The sequence below is a fragment of the Hydra vulgaris genome, chromosome 11, assembly GCF_038396675.1.
Source record: "Hydra vulgaris chromosome 11, alternate assembly HydraT2T_AEP".
Taxonomy (NCBI): Eukaryota; Metazoa; Cnidaria; class Hydrozoa; order Anthoathecata; family Hydridae; genus Hydra; species Hydra vulgaris.
Window position 1 is genome coordinate 12,960,529 of NC_088930.1, and position 20,644 is coordinate 12,981,172.

The following is a 20,644-nucleotide window of genomic DNA, read 5'->3' on the forward strand; positions in this document are numbered from 1 at the left end:
TAGAGTTTTTATTTCTAAAAGTCTATAAAAAGTCAATATATTGAATTACTATAAACTTCTAGAAATTTTTTTATATAAAATTTATTGTAATATTCTAATAAAGTCTGAAAAAGAACATGTATTATCAACTTAAACATTAAACATTAATTTTTACGGAATATGATAAAAAACGTCTAAACTTGTCTATATTGGCTAAATCAAGATTAATTTATATTGTGGGTTTATATATAAAACATTATTGTAACATAAATAAATATAAATGAGGCTAATATTTTCATTTTATGTAAACAATAATCCAAACTTTAAGAAAGCTTTTTCTTTTAATTTTTAGCAGTTTATTTCTTTTTTCAAACTTAAAAGATAATCAAGCAATGCTAAATACTTATAAATTTTGTTTAGAAAGTATCCAACTGCCCAGATGGATCTAGTAGGGAAAAATATTTTCATGTTGCAAAATTTTATACATTTTTACCGATATGTTTAACTTTATTTATAGTAATTTTACTTTGTATTTTAGAAAAAGTTAGTGCTTGGTCCCGAAATATACTTTGACCATGCAAAGCTCAGCAACTGTAACAAATTGTTGCAATTGACTTTTTAAAAAGTTTCTTTAAATGAGCTCACTCAAAATAACTAACCCAAAGTTTGTCAAGACCTTGTTGATGGTGTTGTTGATAACTAATTATAGTTTTTAAATTTCTTTATTAAACAAAAGAATTCAATACTTAATTTAACTTTTTGTCTTTTTACCTCGTCCTTATCGGATACTGGAAATGTAATCAAAGGATGAACATAATACGTTTTAAGGAATGGTTTTTATATATTGCTCCTCCATTTTTTTATATTTTATAACTATAATTATAATATGTCAGCTACAAAAAATTTTTAGTAATAAATTAAAAATTTTAAAATTATGAATAATTTTGTTTTTTCGACACAAAATACTAATTTTTGTTTTTAAAGCTTTTTTGGGTTTTACTGTAAACTTAGAGGTATATTACCATGATATAATAATGGTAAGTTAATTAAATCTTTTTCAAACACAAAAAAGATTTAAAAAAATTGATTTATTTAATGTAAATAATTAGATACATTGATTAGAGTGATCATGATTCCTACGGGGTAAATTGCAACAAATTGCTTAGGGTAAGTTGAATCATAAAATTACTGCGGATTTTATTGATTTTACGCACATTTCTAGTTATTTTTAAAGTAATGGACGTTTTTTTAACGAAAAAATTAGTTCTTTAAAGCAAAAACCTGTAAATTACTTCTACATCAACAACAACAATAAATAAATCTATTTGTTGAATTGAAATGTCAATCTTTACTTTCTTTAATAGGGTAGAGCGGAGATAGTTGAGGATTGGGGCAAGTTGGGCTACAAAAACATCTAATGAGTGAAAGTTAGGAAACTTGAATGTTAACACAATGTTCAACAAAAGATTGCTGGAAAGCTATTGAGTAAGATACACGGCACTTTTTCTATTTTGGACCAAAAAGATAAAAAAATATTTTTTTCTATTTTTCTCTTGAATGCTTTTAAACTTTTTCCATCACTTAAGTGTTGATATTTTACTAATTCATCGGAACTTTGATTAAAGTTAATCATTTTTTCCAAAGTGTTACTGTTCTTTTTAAAACCTAACTAATGTTTGTGTTCGATAGTTTATTTTTATTTTTTTCAAAGCTGCTAAACTTACCCCCATTAGACCCTTGTCTAGAAGAAGAAAAAATTAAATAGTAAAAAAGTGTCTTAAAATATTAAAGCATTATTTTATGCAACTGTTTCTTACTTATTTTTACCTGTTTTTACTTATTTTATTCTTAATTAATTCTTAACTTATCAGCAATATTGTACAATAAATTAATCATTCGCGACTCCTAAAGAAAAGTAAAAAGTTGATGTTTTTATTTTTATTGCTTAAATTCTTTTTTTAAAATGGAAACAAACTTATTACTTAATTTTAATGCTAAAAATAACACATCCAATGATAATGACATAAATCAAATTAAAGCTTTTCTAATAAACAAAATATAATTTTAGAAAACAACCTTGAATTAAATATTAGCTTTAAGGATGGGAAAGGGATGGAAAGTATAAGCTCTTATTATTACAGTTGAAACGCTTCAATACTAACTGCTAACATAGATGATAATGCACTATCCATCCTGCATATAAATATAAGGAGTACACAAAAAAGTCAAAATAAATTTTCAAATTATATGACTAATATAAACATGGTGCCGGAATAAAGAAATTGAAAATAACTCTAACTTTCAAATTAATAATTATAAAGTTATTCATCAGGATGGATCTGAAAAAGCAGGAGGAGGAGTGTGCATTTTCATACACAATTCTTTAGATTTTAAACTTCGTAATGAATTGTACTCAATAACAAAAGATTATGAGTAATTAACAACTAAGGTATTAAACAACACCAGCAAAAGCATAATTTTGCACGTCATATATAGACCGCCTTCAGGTAATATAAAAGCATTTAACAAACACTTTAAACGTTTAATTACAAAAATGATATTTGTGGCAAACTAATTTATTTTGTGGGCGATCTCAATTTAGACTTGCTCGATTATGAAAAAAATAAAAGCGTCAGAAATTTTACCAATATTATATTTCAAAATGGTTTCATTCCAACAATTAACAAACCAACGAGCATAACAGAATATAGTGCTACATTAATTGATCAAATCATAATTAACAAATCCAAAAACATAAAAGTTAAGACTGTAATATTCGTCAATGACATTTCAGACTACTTTCCAGTGTTTATAACTTCACAAAAAAACATCAATAAAATATCAAGAAAGAATAAAACTAAAAATTATTATAGCTTATGATAGTTTTCCTAGCATATTTCAAAGCCACTATAATGAAGCTTTCCCAATTATTAGTAAGTTTATCATAATCAAATTCCAGCAAAATCCTTGGAAAACAACGGGAATAATAAAGTCATAAAAAAAAAACAAAAAAACAACGCTTATACGACAAGTTTATTAAAAAAAAAACTTATGAAAACGAAACAAAATATAAAAACTACAAACGGCTCTTCGAAACAGTTATAAAGTACTCAAAAAGGAAGTATTATACTAATCAGTTATTTAACTACAAAAATGATATACAAAAAATGTGGCGCATAATGAAAGAGTTGATAGGTAAAAAAATCATTAGCACAAATGGATTTCCCAAAATAATCGTGAAAATACTTATGATTCTTTAATCGCTAATTTTTTCAATCATGCGTTTGTTAATACGGGCCCAAGTTTGGCCTCAAAAATAAAAAACAGTAAAACTAGCTTTGAATCATACTTAACCTCTAATAGCAATCTTATGGATAATAAAGAGTTATCTGAAAAAGAACTACTTGATGCTGTAAATTTATGAAAATCAAATAAAACGTAATGGAGTTGATGATGTAAGTAGCAATATAATAATTAAATCAATATCTTATTTAAAAACTCCGCTTTTACACATTTTCAGTCTTTCTTTAGAACAAGAATCTTTCCTGATATACTAAACGTTGCAAGGGTGGTACCAGTTCTAAAGTTTGGAGTTGCAACTTGAATCGCAAATTATAGACCTATTTCAATACTAGCATGCTCCTCAATAATATTAGAACATATGTACCAAAGACTACTATTTCTTAGATATTAATAACATTCTTTATAATAAACAATTTGGATTCAAAAAAGGCCACTTTACTGATCAGGTAATTGTTCATCTTGTTCATGATATTCTTAAATGTTTTACTTTAGGCGTTTTTATTGATCTCAGCAAGGCTTTTGACACTGTAAATCACTATATTTTATTAACCAAATTAAAAAACTACTGTATTAAACACTCTGAATGCTGAATGGTTTACAGCAAACAAATTATCTCTAAATTTAACTAAAACAAAATATACTTTTTTCCATCGTTATCATAAACGAGAAAAAACTCCATTAAAACTTCCAATTTTTTGTATTAACAGTTGCGAAATAAAAAGAGAAGTACCATTAAAATTTCTAGGAGTACTCCTTGACAAAAATTTAACAACGAGAGATCATATATATTGAAGGTAAAATATCAAGGAACACGGGGATACTTTAAAGCGCAAAACCTTTTTTAAATTCAATTTGTTCAAAACTCTTATATTTTTCTTTTATTCATTTCTATTTTAATTGCGCCAATACTGCATGGTGTAGTACCAATAAAAATAAATCAAAAAAACTCTTTAATATGCAATGTTACAAATCTCAAAAATATCCAATGAAAGCCGCTATACACCCTGCCAACCTTTATTTACTATGTTAAATATCTACCAAATAAATATTTATCATCTTCAAATTTTTATGTTCAAAATTAATGAAAGTATTATTCCTAACACTTTTAATCTCTTATTCAAAACTAATTAGAATAGATACTTAACTAGATATTCAAGTAACTCCTATATACAACCCAAAAGTTATTTTAATTTCAATTAGGGGACCAAAGGCATGGAATAAAATACTCATAACTGAACTTAAAACTCTTACAATGTTAAATGAGTTTAAGGCTAAACTTAGACAGTTGTTACTAAAAAATGATCTACCACAAAACTATTTCAAAAAATCCAAAATATCCTTACGATTGATCTATCAATTAAATGAAAAGTATATTAATTTTAGAAACGCTTAAATTAAATGCACTTCGTAACTTTTCAAATTTATGTTTTTGTTGTTTAATATGTGTTGTTATTCTTTTTATTATTTGATCCTTAGACTTTGGTTTTGTTATTTGAAGTTTAATATTTAAAAAAATAATAATAATAACAAAAATTAATTCATGATTTTATAATAAATATAAATTAAACTAATCCGTGCTTTTAGAAGAATATATTTAACTAAATAGCTCTTCCTGTTATTTTTTAATAATAGATGTTTTATTTATTTCTTTACCAATTTTACGTTTGTTTATTTTATGTTGTTAACGGAAGTGCTTATTTTTAAATAAAACTTTATATTTGCGGAATTTATCAAGGGGCTCGGCGATAAGAAATATTAGTGTTCTTCTTGCCCCTGCTATATATATATATATATCTTATTATTAACATACGGTTTGTATATATTTAAACGGCAAAAAAAAAAAAAAAATTTCGAACTTTGAAGCCCAATTTAAAAATTACTTATATTAAAAATGTATATAAATAATGTACCGTACTATTATTTCTCTTTAACTTACCCATACAAGATCCATGTCTAGTAGGTTTAAGTTGAGCAGCTTTGAAAAAAATAAAACTGAATTATCGAACTAAAACAAACAACTTTGATGAGAAATAATAGAGCGGCACATTATTTATATATATTTTACAATTAATAACTTTTAAATCTGGCTTCAAAGTTCAAGATAGTTGCATAAAACAATATTTTAATATTTTAAGACTTTCTTACATTTATTTTTTCTCTTCTCTTACTAAACAAATCAGGTATATGCGAAGTCTCGCATAATAAAAGTTACAAATTACTGCTCATTGAAAATACTACTTTCCTTTAATGTTATAAATTATAAATTTTTTGTTGCCAGATAGAAGTTATAGTTTTTTTAGTTATAGACTAGTATATAGATAGAGATTATATAGTTATAGATTATATAGTTATAGACAAGTAATTTTTCTTTGGGCTCTGCGAGGCTCATACTTTTAAAGAATTGTGTTGCAGCTTACCCCGTTCACCGTTGCAGCTTACCCCCGTGCGAATTTAGTTTTTTTCTCCCCACAGAGTTAAAAAAACCCTGTTATTTTAGAATAAGCCCTATTCAAGTGGTTATTTTTTTCTTTAATTAGTTTAATGTTGGCATACCTCGGACCTTTTAATTTTATATATTTTTGGCCACCGTAGTAACCAAATGCACAAAGCTTCTATTTTTGGGTCAGGGTAACAACAACGGTTTTTTCTATGTCTAATAGCACCTGTCCATCATCATCTGTAAATACACTGAGGTATAATAACATCTGTCCAACGATTTGTGAAATTTCATTGATGTCTAATAACATCTGTGTACAAAAAATATGATTATTACAGATGTAGTTACATATTTTCAATTATATTAAATGTAACTACAGGATTTTATGAAATTATTAAATTATAATGCATTATTTTAACCAGATGTAGTTTTATATATGATTTTTTTCAGATATAGTTAAATCTGGAAAAATAATAAATATAAATCCATTTTTTTAACCAGATGTAGTTGCATATAAGATTTTTTCCAGATGTAATTACATCTGTAGGAAATTCTTCCAGATGTTATTGAACTTGGAGAAAAATTACCAGATGTAGTTACATGTTCCAAAAGATGTTGTTAAGGGTCATTGAATTACCAGTTGATATTGGACAGACGTTGTTGGAGTAAAAAAAAATACAGATATTCTTGGACAAAAGTGTACAGATGATTTTGGAATACTCTATAGATATTGTTGGACAGATGTAATAATCTTTTACCTTTTTTAGACTTTATAGATATTGTTGGACAGATGTAGTGTTTTATTCTTTTTTAACTAACTAGCCTTCGACTTGTTTTGCTTAAACTTAGATTAATGGCCAACATTATGTGCTAAAATTTAGGAGCACATAGGCTTATATAGAATAACAAAAACATTTAATTTTACCTCTCGAATATAGTTACTAAAAAAAAGTTATATGCTAAACAAGTTGGCCCAAGATTTTATTCTGTTATGACTTTATCATGTTTCAGAGACTATTGCCAAACCATAACAATTTAATTCTATAAACATGAGTTAGCGATTTTCCTTTCACAACGTATTACCAATGTTGCATGTTGGGCTATAGCTGGCGTCAAACCACGGGCCTCTTGATTCTGAACCAGAACTTTAAGCTTTGCGCCACCGTTGAACATATTATTAATAAAATAGTTGCCAAACACCATGTAACAACTCTTTATTATTAAATTAAAAATTATAAAGAACTTGTTTTAGCCAAAAGTTTTTTTTTTAATCTAATTTTATATTTTCCGTTTTAAGAAAAATGTCTCTAATATCTAAAAAAAAACTTTTTTTTGTTATCTAAAAAAAATCTTTTTGTTAACGAGATCATAAAGTTCTAGCACAGAACGTCATTATATTAACAGTGGTACACCTTTTTTCATAAATATTTTTGTTCAAGTGAGGAAAATTCCTAACATGAAAATTTATTCAGTATTGCCTTCGATATAAGACTTCAAATAAAAAGGCATAATCAACGATGCCTATACCCGTTCTTCACATATAAGTATCACTTTAACTTCGACGGATATAACCATCGTTCAGAGTTGTAAAAGGGTTAATACTGTAGTAATAGCAGTTAATCAATTTAAAAAATTTGGAAAAAGAAATTATGAAGCATATTGCGAGTTAGGTTTAAAGTCTATAAATTGGAGAGTATGTGAGATGGCAAACTTAAATAAAAAATGACTCAAGAGTCAGTCAGAGCCGACGACACCAGGAGGCCAGGTTTTTTAAGAAGTTTCTAGATATGGAGGATTTTTTTTAGAAATTGACGATTGTGCCCCTCCACTTTGAAACTCGTGACGTTGGCCATGGTAGTACCAAGTAAACTGATGTTTACTTTTAGTTATTTTTTTTCAACGCAAGCATTCAACAAGAGCGGACGCAATTTTACTACGAGAAGAATTTAAAAAAAAAAAAAAAAAAATACATTTACATTTGTACTTTACATTTGGAAAAATATTCAAGTTTAATCTTAAGAAAAACTTATTTCTATTTTTATCACACATATATACTATGGCAGTAACACTTAAAGAAATAAAAACAATGTTAAAAGAAATGTTTAAAGAATTCAAAAAAGAAACTGAAGAAATGTTTCGTAAACAAGAGAAAACTGTTATCGATATTATAGGCGCTAATATAAAAATCATTAACGACAGATTAGACAAAGCTGAGATTAATATCAACGTGAATGTAAACAAAATTAAAGAACTCTCAAAGGAATTGGAAGATATTAAGGTTAGTCTAAACTACAACGAAGAACTAGTTGACAAAAAAATACGTAACAACAATAAACAACTTGATAAAAAATTCGAACATACTAATATTGAAAAATATATAAAGGAAAAGCAACGAAACCTGGAAGATAGATCAAGAAGAAATAACCTACGAATCGATGGAATTGATGAAAATAGACAAGAATCATGGGGGGACTCTGGAGAAAAAGTTCAGCATTCTTCTGGCAAAATCTTGGACTGAAAAATATCGAAATTGAGCGTGCCCACCGCAATGGGTTGAAGAAAGATGGACGACCGAGGACAATAGTTCTTAACCTGCAGAAATATATAGACAAAATAAGAATCTTGAAAGAATCTCATCGACTTAAAGGCACAAATTGCTTCATTAACGAAGACTTTTCTCGTGAGGCCGTTGTCATTCGGAAAAAGTTATTTGCGGAAGTTAAACAAAAGCGCTCAAATGGTGAAAATGTATCGGTAAGATATGACAAAATTGTTTATCTTAACAAAAATTTTGAAAACAATCTTAACAAATAACTAGCACTTCTAAAAATAAATCCTTTTTTTTTTTTTTTTTTTTTTTTTGTTTCCATTTATTATCATGGGTATGACTAATAACTATGAATCCCTTTTTTTTAATTTATATGAAACAAATCTCTTTTCTTCAGAAGAAAACCTAGACCCTGAAAATAATTTTTATCGCAGTATTTTATCTGATTGTTCTTATCATTTTCCGAACCAACTAGAAGGGTTTCTTTTTAAGAATGCTCGCGAAAAAACTAATAAGCAAATTGTAATTCTCCACCTCAATATAAGAAGTTTGAAATGCAATTATGAAAAACTTTTAGATCTATAAGAAGAAGCTAAACACATTTTTAATATTATTTGTTTAACTGAAACTTGGATCACAGTAGATGAAATAAATAGTAATTTTGATATTCCTCACTTTAATATAATTTCTATGGAGAGAAAAACGAATAAGCGCGGCGGTGGAGTATTAATTTATGTTCACGAAAATTTTGAGTATTGTTTTAGGAATGATTTGAGCGTTTCTGACAGTGATAAAGAAGTTGTAACTATTGAATTTACAAATAATCAAACTAAAAACATTTTACTAAGCTGTTGTTATCGGCCACCTGACGGCGTGAGCGAAAACCTGAGCATGTTCTTACAACAAATCATAAAAAAAGGAAATAATGATAAAAAAGAAAACTATATAGTCGGAGACTTAAATATGAACTGTTTTCTCTATAATGACGACCATAAAATTAAGAATTTTTATGACGCAATTTTTGAAACAGGGTCAGTTACGATATAAATCGACCCACAAGAGTTACAATAAATACAGCGACTCTTATAGATAATATTATAACTACTGATATTCTCAATAATAATATACAATTAGGTATCATAAAAACTGGTATATCAGATCATTTTCCTCTATTTCTGAAACTTAATAAAACAAACTCAGAAAGAAACATCAATACCAAAAAAGTAATAAGAAAACGCATTTATAATGAGACTTATATTAAGTTATTTAAAGACCAACTATCATTACTGCATTGGAAAAATATAAATTTTGATGATAACGCTAATAATATTTATGAAACTTTTTTCAAAACTTTTTTTTCTGTTTATGAAGTTAATTTCCCAATCATAGAAAAAGCAATAACAACAAAGAATATCAATACATCCTGGATTACTAAAGGTTTTAAAAAATCATCCAGAATAAAACAAAAATTATATATAAATTTTTTAAAAACAAAAACAGCTTCAAGCAAAAAAATTTATAAGAACTGCAAAAACCTATGTGAAAAAATTTGCAAAAACTTGAAGAAAAATTATTACTCCCAATTATTCAATACATTTAAAAACGACACAAAGCGCACGTAGCAAATAATGAAGGAAATTATTGGCAAAAAAAAATCATGCTCCGGTTTCCTGCCACAAATGGTTAGAGTCGATAACAAAAGTTTACATGAACCAAAAACTCAAGAATTTAACAAATACTTCACTCATATAGGACCAACACTGTCTGAAAAAATCCCTAAAACCAAATCTTTGTTTACTGATTATTTAGAATCCCTGGATAATTGCATTTGTTCAGATGAGTTATCTTCCGAATTAAGTTTTGATGAGTTCGAAAGAGCCTTCAAATCTGTTAAAAAAAATAAGGCAATTGGAGCAGATCAAATTAATGGAAACGTGATTATAGATTGCTTTGAACAAATTAAAGATGTTCTATTTAAAATCTTTAAGGCTTCTATCCATCAAGGAGTATTCCCAGAACAATTAAAAATTGCCAAAATTATTCCTATTTTTAAAGAAGGGGACAAATCTGAAATCAGTAATTATCGCCCCATCTCTGTTCTCTCCACATTTTCGAAAATCCTAGAAAAAATTATGTTCAACAGATTATACAAATACTTTCATGATAATCTACTTTACATTAATCAATTTGGTTTCAAGAAAGATAACTCAACTGAACATGCTATTATCCAATTTGTACGTGAAATCTCAAAATCATTTGAAAAATCACAATATACACTAGAAATTTTTATTGACCTATCAAAAGCTTTTGATACGGTCGATCACCATATTTTGATTCATAAACTCAAATACTACGGAATAAAAAATAAAATTTTAAAATGGTTTAAAAGTTATCTATCTAATCGAAAACAGTTTGTATTATTTAACAATGATTATCAATCCACTTTTCTTAATACTTGTGGAGTTTCACAAGGTTCAATTCTTGGACCTCTCCTTTTTTAATTTATATAAATGACTTAAATAAAGCTTCAAAACTAATGAGCATTATGTATGCAGATGATACAAACCTATTCCTTTCTAACTATGATATCGCTGAACTTTTTAAAACAATGAACGAAGAACTCAGACATATATCTAATTGGTTTAAGTGTAATAAGTTAACCTTAAATATTAATAAAACAAAATGGGTTTTATTTCATTCGATTACAAAAAAACGATTTCTCCCTACAAATTTACCTCAAATTTTTATCGATCAAAAGGAAATCAAAAGAGATTCTGTTACAAAATTTTTAGGTGTTTATCTTGATGAAAATATTACTTGGAATCACCATGTTGATTATATAAGCACAAAAATTTCTAAAAACATGGGGATCCTATATAAATTACGAATCTATCTCAATAAGAAAGTCTTAATACAACTTTATTACTAATTTATACATAGTTATTTAAATTATGCCAATATTGCTTGGGGAAGTACTGAAAAAAGGAAGTTGCAACGTCTTTATCTTCGTCAGAAACGCGCAATCCGTATAATCAATTTTGCAAATCGCTTCTCTCATTCGAAGCATTATTTTATGGAAATGAGAATTTTGAATATATACGAGTTAAATGTATTTAATACTTTATGTTTTGTATATATGTGGATAAATAACTTATCCGTAGCCGTTTTCAAAGATCTTTTTTCTCTTAAACCAATCAGTAAATATACTTTGAGAAATAATAACTTTTTAAATGAACCTTTTTGTCAAACAAACTTTAACCAATTTTGTATTACCTATCGAGCGCTACACCTTTGGAATAAACTTGTTTTGTCGAATTTTAATTTTAAAGTACCTATTACTTTTTGCCTTTTTAAAAAAAAACTGAAAAATCTCATTCTTTCATTAGATAATATTTTGAGTTATTATTAGTAGTAAAAGTTAAAAATATTTTTTGGTCTACTTTTTTATTGTTTATATACATGTTTACGTTTATAGAATTTTATTCCTACTAATTTTATTTATTGTTCATATACTTTTTACTTTTTAACTTCCACATTGGCTTACTCTTGTATACAATTCTGATGACAAGATCATCTTGATCTTTCTTCAGATCAGATTATTTACCTTGTAGTTTTGTAAAAGTTTATTAACTTTTTTTTATCTTATCTTTGTTAAATGCTTATTTGAGGTTCTGACAACAAGATCCTTGTGATCTTCTTTCAGATACCTTGTTTATATTTGTTATTTTTTTATCATTGTAAGTTTATATTATTATTTTTACTATTTTTTATTTTAAGCTGTACAACGAATAACAAATGTAAACCAAAAAAAAAAAAAAAAAAAAAGTTATTCTTATTTTTAGTTATTCTTATTACAAATATGGAAATATTACCTATTTAATAAAAACATAACAAAATGATTATACTGATTAGACGATTAAAAAAGAACTACTGAAATAGCATTCTAAAATAACAGCAAAGTTCCTTCTGAAATCAAAAATGAAAGTTTTTAGAAAACATTGATAATAGTATTAAAAAATTTAGTTTGGAATCAAAAAGCAGTTTCTTTTTAACATTAACCCTGAAGAAAGTCCAAAATCAAGCTACCAAAACAGTTTCTTCTATTAAACATAGAACCTCTGAGGATAGAAGAGCTGTGTTAGACCTCACAACACTCGAATAAGTAAGAAAAAGAGGTTATTTAATCCAGATTTTTTAATACATGTACAAAATTGATAAAGCAAACTTCCACCTATCTCTGAGTTGCCCATCATCATCAAAGTACATTATATGAAGTCATAATCAGTGGCTGGCACAGCAACGAGTATTGTACTGCATACAGAGAGAGTAGTTCTTCACAAACCGTGTTGTGTGTCAGTGGAATACCCTGCTGCAAACAGGATAAAACATTGTTTTTTATTTTTCAAAACTTGAAAAATTCTTATGGATAGTTAACGTTACGGATAAAAGGTAAGTGAAATAAATCCAAATTATTGACCTCTGAAAGTAAACTAAACTAATTAAGTACTGTTTATAATTACTGCAATAAATCAAATTAAAAAAAAAATTACAAATTTTTAGATTATTTTTTGTATTTTATTTGTTCTAATTAAAAAAAATAGCATATACATATTTAAGTATGTACATATTGTTGTCTTTATCTTAACATTTAAGTCAATGTGCGCACCTTTAATTGAGTCCACTCCTACCTGTTAGTCTGAACATGAATAAAACGTTATTCGAACAATATCCAATATTATTTTAGTTGCGGTATTTTTAAATATATTTTTGTCGCTATTTCAGTAATGCTTTTACAACGCACTCAGCCTCAATATTTGTTTAACGGTTGTTTTAAACTATAAAACGGAACAACCAAAACAAGTTCGATAAAAAAAAACGTAGATGTCCACTATTTAAAAACTTACAAGTCAAAAAAATAAAATAATGGTAATAAATTTAATCTTTGAAAACTGTATTTTTAAAAACGGTAAAAATGACGTACTCTTTTTTAATGTTCAGACGAGCACTTGCAATACTGAATTATCTGCGCAGATAGTTCAGTATGGAATAAAAAATTAATAGACTGTGTAACAGTATTTTATAAGTACTGCTGCAACAGCGGCTCGACAACTAAATTATTAGGTTAATCACAGTTGTTTGTACCAAAAATTAAGTTTTTATCAATAGCCACAGTTGATCAACAGTTCATCAGTTGATCACAGTTGATCATCAGATTATCAGTAGTCACAGTTCATGTTGATATCAGATAAAAACAACATTTTTTTGCTCAATGTGGTAAAGAGACTTTTTTTTCAAAAACTGTTACGATTTTTATAATTATATTGTAAATAAATTGAAATTCTAGATAATCAAAAAAGATTTACTCACTTGTAAATATTATTTGCGCTTGTTTCATTTTCATGTCGAAAAAAATTGTTCATGTTTCCATTTTCACCTTGCAGCTTCTTCAAGAGCATTTCAGTGCAAAACCACACGTTAGGCACATGAAACTTAAACTCATACCGAAACTTAATGCCGAAACCAAACTTTTTTGAGGCTTGCATCAAAATATTTTTATTCCATCATTTTAAAAATATTTTCATCTTGAATATGTTTTTAACTAATTGAATAACTGCCTAATTTCAATTTTAGGCAATTATGAAATTTTATTTAGAAATTATAATAATTTATAAATTTTTTTAATAATTTTTAAGATATAAATGGTATTTTATACTCTTTTCAAAAAATAAATATTAAATTTCAAGTGGCAATAAAATAAATTAATAATATTTAAGACCGCTTCTACAACGAAATTACCGTCCGACAAAGTTGAAGTGTAAAATTCACGTTTTTTGGCCACACTGTAAATACTGTATGGTTTAAAGTTTCACAATAACTTTAATATGACAAAAATTTAAAAGTATGTTAAACCTTGCTTACAAAAACACAGGTTAACTAAATTTTTTGTCATCTCGAACTGTTTTTTCACGTGAACATCTTATGTTTTTATTACCTGAAAATCAGAAACAACTGTTTTCGTTAAGTCAAACATTCGTTTCATTAAAACACTTTCATTGGTAATTTGAAGGTTTGAGCTATAACAGTTTAATTATACATTCCTATAGCAAAGCACGTGTAGACCAATGCTCATACCACTACTTCGTTGCTTAATTGAATTGTACTCAATTTTTCTAAATATAACACGTGTTATTACATTTGTCAGTCATCGACTCTTTAATAATTTCTTTAAATCTTAATAGTTTTATGAATAAGCTATAATTTTAATACTTGACATAAGACACAATTTTTTATATATATTTAGAAAACAGTACGTATGTAACACGAGGCTACTAAAAATTTGTACAAAAAAGAATTGCTCATAATTGTCATTTAAATTATACTATTGTTCCACAACTGATCAAATAAGTTAGGATAGCAATAGTAGATCATCTTATAACTGAAACTGTCAACAGCGTAGCAAATTTTAGTCTTAAGCGGGCAAAGAAGATTTTCAAAGTATTCTGCACTGAAATTTTGTTACTTAATCTCGTAACTTAAGTTGAATTTTTTTTTCAGGGGGTTAATATTTTTTGCTTTGAAATCATTTGAATAGACTCTCTGTTTTAGGTGAGCCCAAAATGTCTCAATGGGCCTTAATTACAGTACATTTGGTGGATTATCAATATAAGAAACATTAATTTTATTAAACTTCTTATAAGTTTCAATTGTTAGCTTTCCATAATGACAGCTTGCACCATCAGGCCAAAATATATATTTTATATTTTTGTTATGCGAATTAATGAAGGGAGCAATTTTCTTTTCAATGCATTCTTTGAAATATATTTTTGTATCAATGGCATTATTTTTAATTGCAAAGAAAGGCTTTGATTTACCAAATCTACTGATTGCAATCCATACTAAAACTTTCGCTTGAAACTTTGATTTAAACTTATATTTAATATTATTTTCAGTTATGTTTTTATCTTGACTATAAAAGCCATCATTTCCTGGTGCTATTGGCTGCTCAATGTAAAATAGGACTCGTCATCCATGATAATTTCAAACTCATTTGATTGTCGGAAAAAAGTTTTCAAAAGATTTAACAGTCGTTGTTTTTGTTTATTTATTTGAATTTTAGAGCTTTTTTTCTTTTGAAATATTATAAGTCCATGCATGTTAAAAATTTTATAAACATAACTTTTATGAATTCCATATTTTAATGCAAGCTTTCTCTGGGAAATTCCAACTTTATTTTCAGCCTTGTTAATGAGTGAAGTAGTTTTTTTCATGTCCATTTTGTATGGTTTTCTGCCGCTTCCTGACTTTCTTTTAAGGTCAATATTGTCGTCAACTCTTTTAATAATATTATAAATTGTTCGTCTTGCAACTTTCATTTGCAAAAAATGATGCACTGTAAATGTTTTCGCTTTGTCTATGTTATCTAAATAGAAGTTTCCAATAAGCTTTCGTTTTCGTTTTCTTTAGTTCCATCCATTCTATTTATATAACTTTAATTGCCAAAATCAGTATCAGATTATGATATCAGATTATGAAATAAGAATGTCTCGTGAATATATTTAACTTCGAACTGCAGAAATATTCAAATTTGTTCACGAGTTTTGAACGCTCAAATTTTGTGCAAATTTTTAGTAGTCTTTTGTTATATTTTTAAAGCGTATGTTTTATATCTTTTTTTAAATATATTTAACAAACGTGGAATTATATATATTTGTATATATTTATTTATTTATTGATTTACTTGTTGAGATATTAAAAAAGTAATATGTGGGTTTTTATTTACTTGCTGTGAGATACAAAAGCATCAACATCTGAAGTTTTCATGGGTGTTATATTATACTGTATATTAAGCTACAATATATTAAAAGTAATAATTAAATTATATTTGATTCATACATCTAACCAGGGCCGTGCAGAGGGTGAGTCACCCGAGAAAATTATTCGGGGCTCCGATCTCTAGGAGGCCCCCAACAGTGATTGACCAAAGAAAATTTACCTGATAAACTTCTGAGTTTTTTTTCCTTCTTTTTTTTTTCCCATCCTATTGTCATTACACCTCAAAGCAAACAAATTAATTTGCACACACACATATAGTACAAAATGTTTAATGCTACCATCAATAGAGCATGCGAGTTTTATCATAGTCAATAGAAATAACCTTGGTCTGGAAAAGCTGTTTAAATCTTATTTAATAAGCTTCTTGAATTTTGCGGGGAAAGTTATGTGATCAAATCAAATGAACTTAATTTATTTAATTATTTATGTATATTATATATACTATATTAATATATATATATATATATATATATCTATATATATATATATATATATATATATATAGACAAAAGTACTTGAAAAAAATAAAAATGTAACGCATGTATCCATCAGGAACATCAAATTTAAAAGTTAGCAAAGCAAAAGAAGCGGCTCTACAAAATGGGTGGCAAATATTATTTGATGTTGAAATTACAGCTATTCCCGAGACATTAGATGGCCTTTCCACTAGCTCAACGCAACAAAAAGATTACAGTAGTATGCAAACTTCTCTTACTGGTAATAGTGCTGACCGTGGCAGTACAAACATAATATCCACTTTTAAAGACCGTCAAATTGGTGATTGTGATAATACTTCTACAAGGGCCACTAGCACTGATGGACCAGCTTTGAAAACCCTGGAACGAATCTTGGATGTAAATCTGTTTCTTGGTTAACGTGAATTGGTTTTTCGCGGAAAATCTGACCTTATTAGAGATTCTTATATTGGAATTTTCTTAGGATTGCTAGAACTGATTTCGCATTATGACCCAATTCTCAAGGATTACATGTTCCTTAAAGTTAATCGCAATACAAGGGTCAACGGCTTCAAGTGCCTGTCAAATTGTTCTCAAAATGAATTCATCGGTCTTTGTGCAGCTGAGGTTCGCAATTGAATTATAAGAATGCAAGTCTAAGAAGTATTTTTCAACTTGATTGATGTCACTCCTGACGTGCGTCATACTGAACAAACTACGTTTGTTATTCGATATGTACATGAAGACACATCTTCTCTGCTTGTCCACAACTCTGGGAAGTATTACAAAAGAGGCTCCATTGTGAATCTATGCATGAGTAATCTGGAACACGATGAACTAAAAGACTTGACAGAGTTTAGCCTTTCTTTAATCAGTCAAACCATTATATATTTAAAAGAAGTTCAGAGCTTGAACCTTACGCCTAAAAAAACTGAGATTGGAGGTGCCTTGAAATATATAAATTTCTTGAAAATATGACTATTTGTTTAAATTTATATATAATAATTTCAAGTTTACATATAATTGTGCGTTCCATTATTTTACAGGCAATTGAAATGAGTGAAACCGGTCGGTAGTTTCATGCTAAGGTTTTTTTTGCCTTTTTTGAACAAAGAAATTTTTTGTACCAAACAACTCTTTAAAAATATACCTAAGTTGAATGGCGAAGGTTGATGCACAATTCTTTAAAATAGCTGAATGTAAGTTATTCACACTTTCTTCATATGATTTGTTTTCTTCCAAATTTTTAACCTTAGATGAACATCTTCAAATGTAAAATCTTCATTTTTTATAATGAATGTTTCAGTAGTTTTTAAATCAAAAGAAAGCAGAAGACCATCATCTTCTTTCACATATGCAGCTTCAACCTTTTTTAAAGATATAAGCAAGGTTTTTTGAAATTTGTTTAGTTTTTATCATTTGCTTCCTTTAATGCTTTTCAGAATCTTTGAATGCTTGTTGATTCTTCATGTAGCTGTAGAAGAGCTCTAGCTCTTTTTACAAGATTAAACTTAAATTTTGTCGAACTTTTTTATTCTCGTCTGCTGCACTTTTGCAAACCATTTTGTATTTAGATTTCAACACCAGGTCTTTCCATTTATACGAGCAGTTATATCTTTAACTTTGTTTGCTTCTAATAAGAAACTTTAACCTTGCATTAACCCAGGCTGGTCTGCTTTTTAAACAGTTCAATATCTTTTTAATTGGAGTAAAGTGATTAAATGCCACCTCGTTGCAAAAAACTTGATCATCAAATATTTCTTGTACATTTTTATTACTGAAGCATTGTATCCAGTCAGCATTTGAAATTAGATCAGATATGAGTTCAAAATTAAAATTAGCGAACATAAATCTGCTGGATTGCTTTATCAGACAAGATAAAACTGAAACATGTTATTAGATGTTTTGTTTCCCAAAACAAACTTCAAATTTACTTCATTAATACTTTCTGACTGAGTTGTAAAGACTAAGTTGTATTCACAAGTTGTTCATCTTAAAGCTGGAAAGTTAGTATGTCAATATGCTGATAAAGAAAACTATCATTTAAAATATCTGTAGATTTACATTCAATTCCATTCTCATATGAAATTGCATCAACACAGCCATTTGACCAGTTGATTGATTGGATATTGAAGTCGCCATGATCAGTAAGTCTTTAAGCTTATTTTTGATTATATATTTGCGTGCCAGGCCGAAAACCACATCAAATTCTGCCATAAATAATAATCATCTTGCATGTTTATACATCCAAGTAAATACTTGTCATTATAAAAATAAATGACTGCCCACTCTTGTTCTTGTTTATGGAGATTTAGAACAGCATTATTTAATTCATAGGAGTCTAATGAGTAGTCAACATGCAAACAAACACCACCGTCTTTTCGTCCTACTGATCTGTCAAAAAAAAAACCTAAAAATTTTGTTGCCACGTGAAAGTTTTGCCAACTTACCCCGAAAAGGGCAGATCCAGCATTTTTTGGTCTTTGAGATAGCTAACTTCTTGACATGGAGTAAACTCCAAACATTTATATTTTTATACTTATGTCAAATATGATTTGTAAAAAACTGCAATGATTGGAGCTTGGGAACAAAAAAGCCCCAAAATTCTCCCCCTCCCTGCCTATTTTTATTTTTTGTACTATTTCCAACTAGATTTATATTCATCAATAGATTTTAAATTTCATAGTAAAATATTTAAGTGTTTCAAAATTTGTGACCATAATTTTAAACCCCCCTCAATTTTGTTTAAATCCCCTCAATTTTGACCTCATTATGACTATAGTTTAAACTCCCCTCAATTTGAGGGGGTTGCAAATTTTATATGGTTATAGTTTTTGAATTAATTTATTTTAAGTTTAAATTCCTTTAAAGATGATGTTTTACGATAATCGGAATTAGTTTCCAAGATTTGGGTCCTTGGTAAGATAGAGATTTCAATCCATATTTTGTTGTAAGAATATTAGTGGAGCTTGGCTTTTCATATCTCAGATTTGATTCAAGATACTTAAAAACTTCATTCAGAAATACAGGTGAAATTTGTAATTTTTTTTTGAAAATCTCAGTACTAAACAATCTAGGTTTTTTTGCTGTATTGTTAAAGTAACACTATTTAGTAAGAGAGTTTCAAATGGAGATTCATAGTCTCTGTAGATAATTCTTTTTTAAAGCTTTCTCATGGATTTAGGCGCTTATTTAGTTTCTTACTGTAAAACATCCTTTTAAGTTTGAAGTTATTAATGCAGAAAGTATAAGTTTACGTTGTTTGAAAGACATATGATGCGATTCTTGAAAGTGGGTTTACTTTTCTGCTGGCATATTTGCATGTGTTTACATGCACTTCGAAGGAAAGTTTGTTGTTGAATTTTATTCCAGGTAATTTAACATTTTCGAATGTTTTAATTGTTAAATTAGAAATAGTAACTTCAAGTTTGCTTTTTTTGCTAATGATAAGGATATATTTTTCAGGATTTGCCTTGATTCCATTATTTCCAAACCATCTTAACAATTGATTTGCGGCTTTTTGGAGTTTGGTAGTTACAGAAATAACGTCTTTTCTTGTACAGTACGGAGTATTGTCTTTTGCATATCCAGCAATTTTAACGTCAGGAAGGAAAAAAATAAATCACATTTAAAATTGTTAAATAACAGAGGTCCGAGATTTGAACCTTGCGGAACCCCGTACAGCATATCAGTGTAACAGCTGAATTCATCATTTATTGTTACTTTTTGTTTTCTACTCATTAGTTAGGAAGACATAAACATTATACTGTCTCCACTAAAACCATAGGCATCTAGTTTGGCCATTAGTAACGCATTGGATATGCAATCAAAGGCTTTAGAGAGATCAGTTAGTAAAACGCCAAAGAATCCGTTGTGATCTAATGCTTTTCTCCATTTTTCTGTCATTGCAATCAAACATTGTTGAGCACTATAACCTTTACAAAAACCGTATTGATGTTTAGATAAAATTGTTTCAAAGAAGCTAGCTATGTCCTCATACATACATTTTTCATATACCTTAGATATGTTGGATAGAATACTGATTGGTCTGTAGTTGCTTTTATCTGCTTTCAAGCCTTTTTTATGTAT

General features: G+C 27.9%; 1 protein-coding gene across 1 annotated transcript in view; it reads right to left on the bottom strand.

The window, feature by feature from the left end:
* The window catches only part of LOC100197081 (dentin sialophosphoprotein), a 41,931-nt gene extending 28,148 nt beyond the window's left edge, over positions 1-13,783 (bottom strand). The window contains exon 1 of the mRNA XM_065810151.1: positions 13,635-13,783. Within this exon, the coding sequence (XP_065666223.1) occupies positions 13,635-13,668 (34 nt within the window). The 5' untranslated portion in view covers positions 13,669-13,783. The remainder of the gene's footprint in view (positions 1-13,634) is intronic.
* Positions 13,784-20,644: the final 6,861 nt, after the last annotated feature.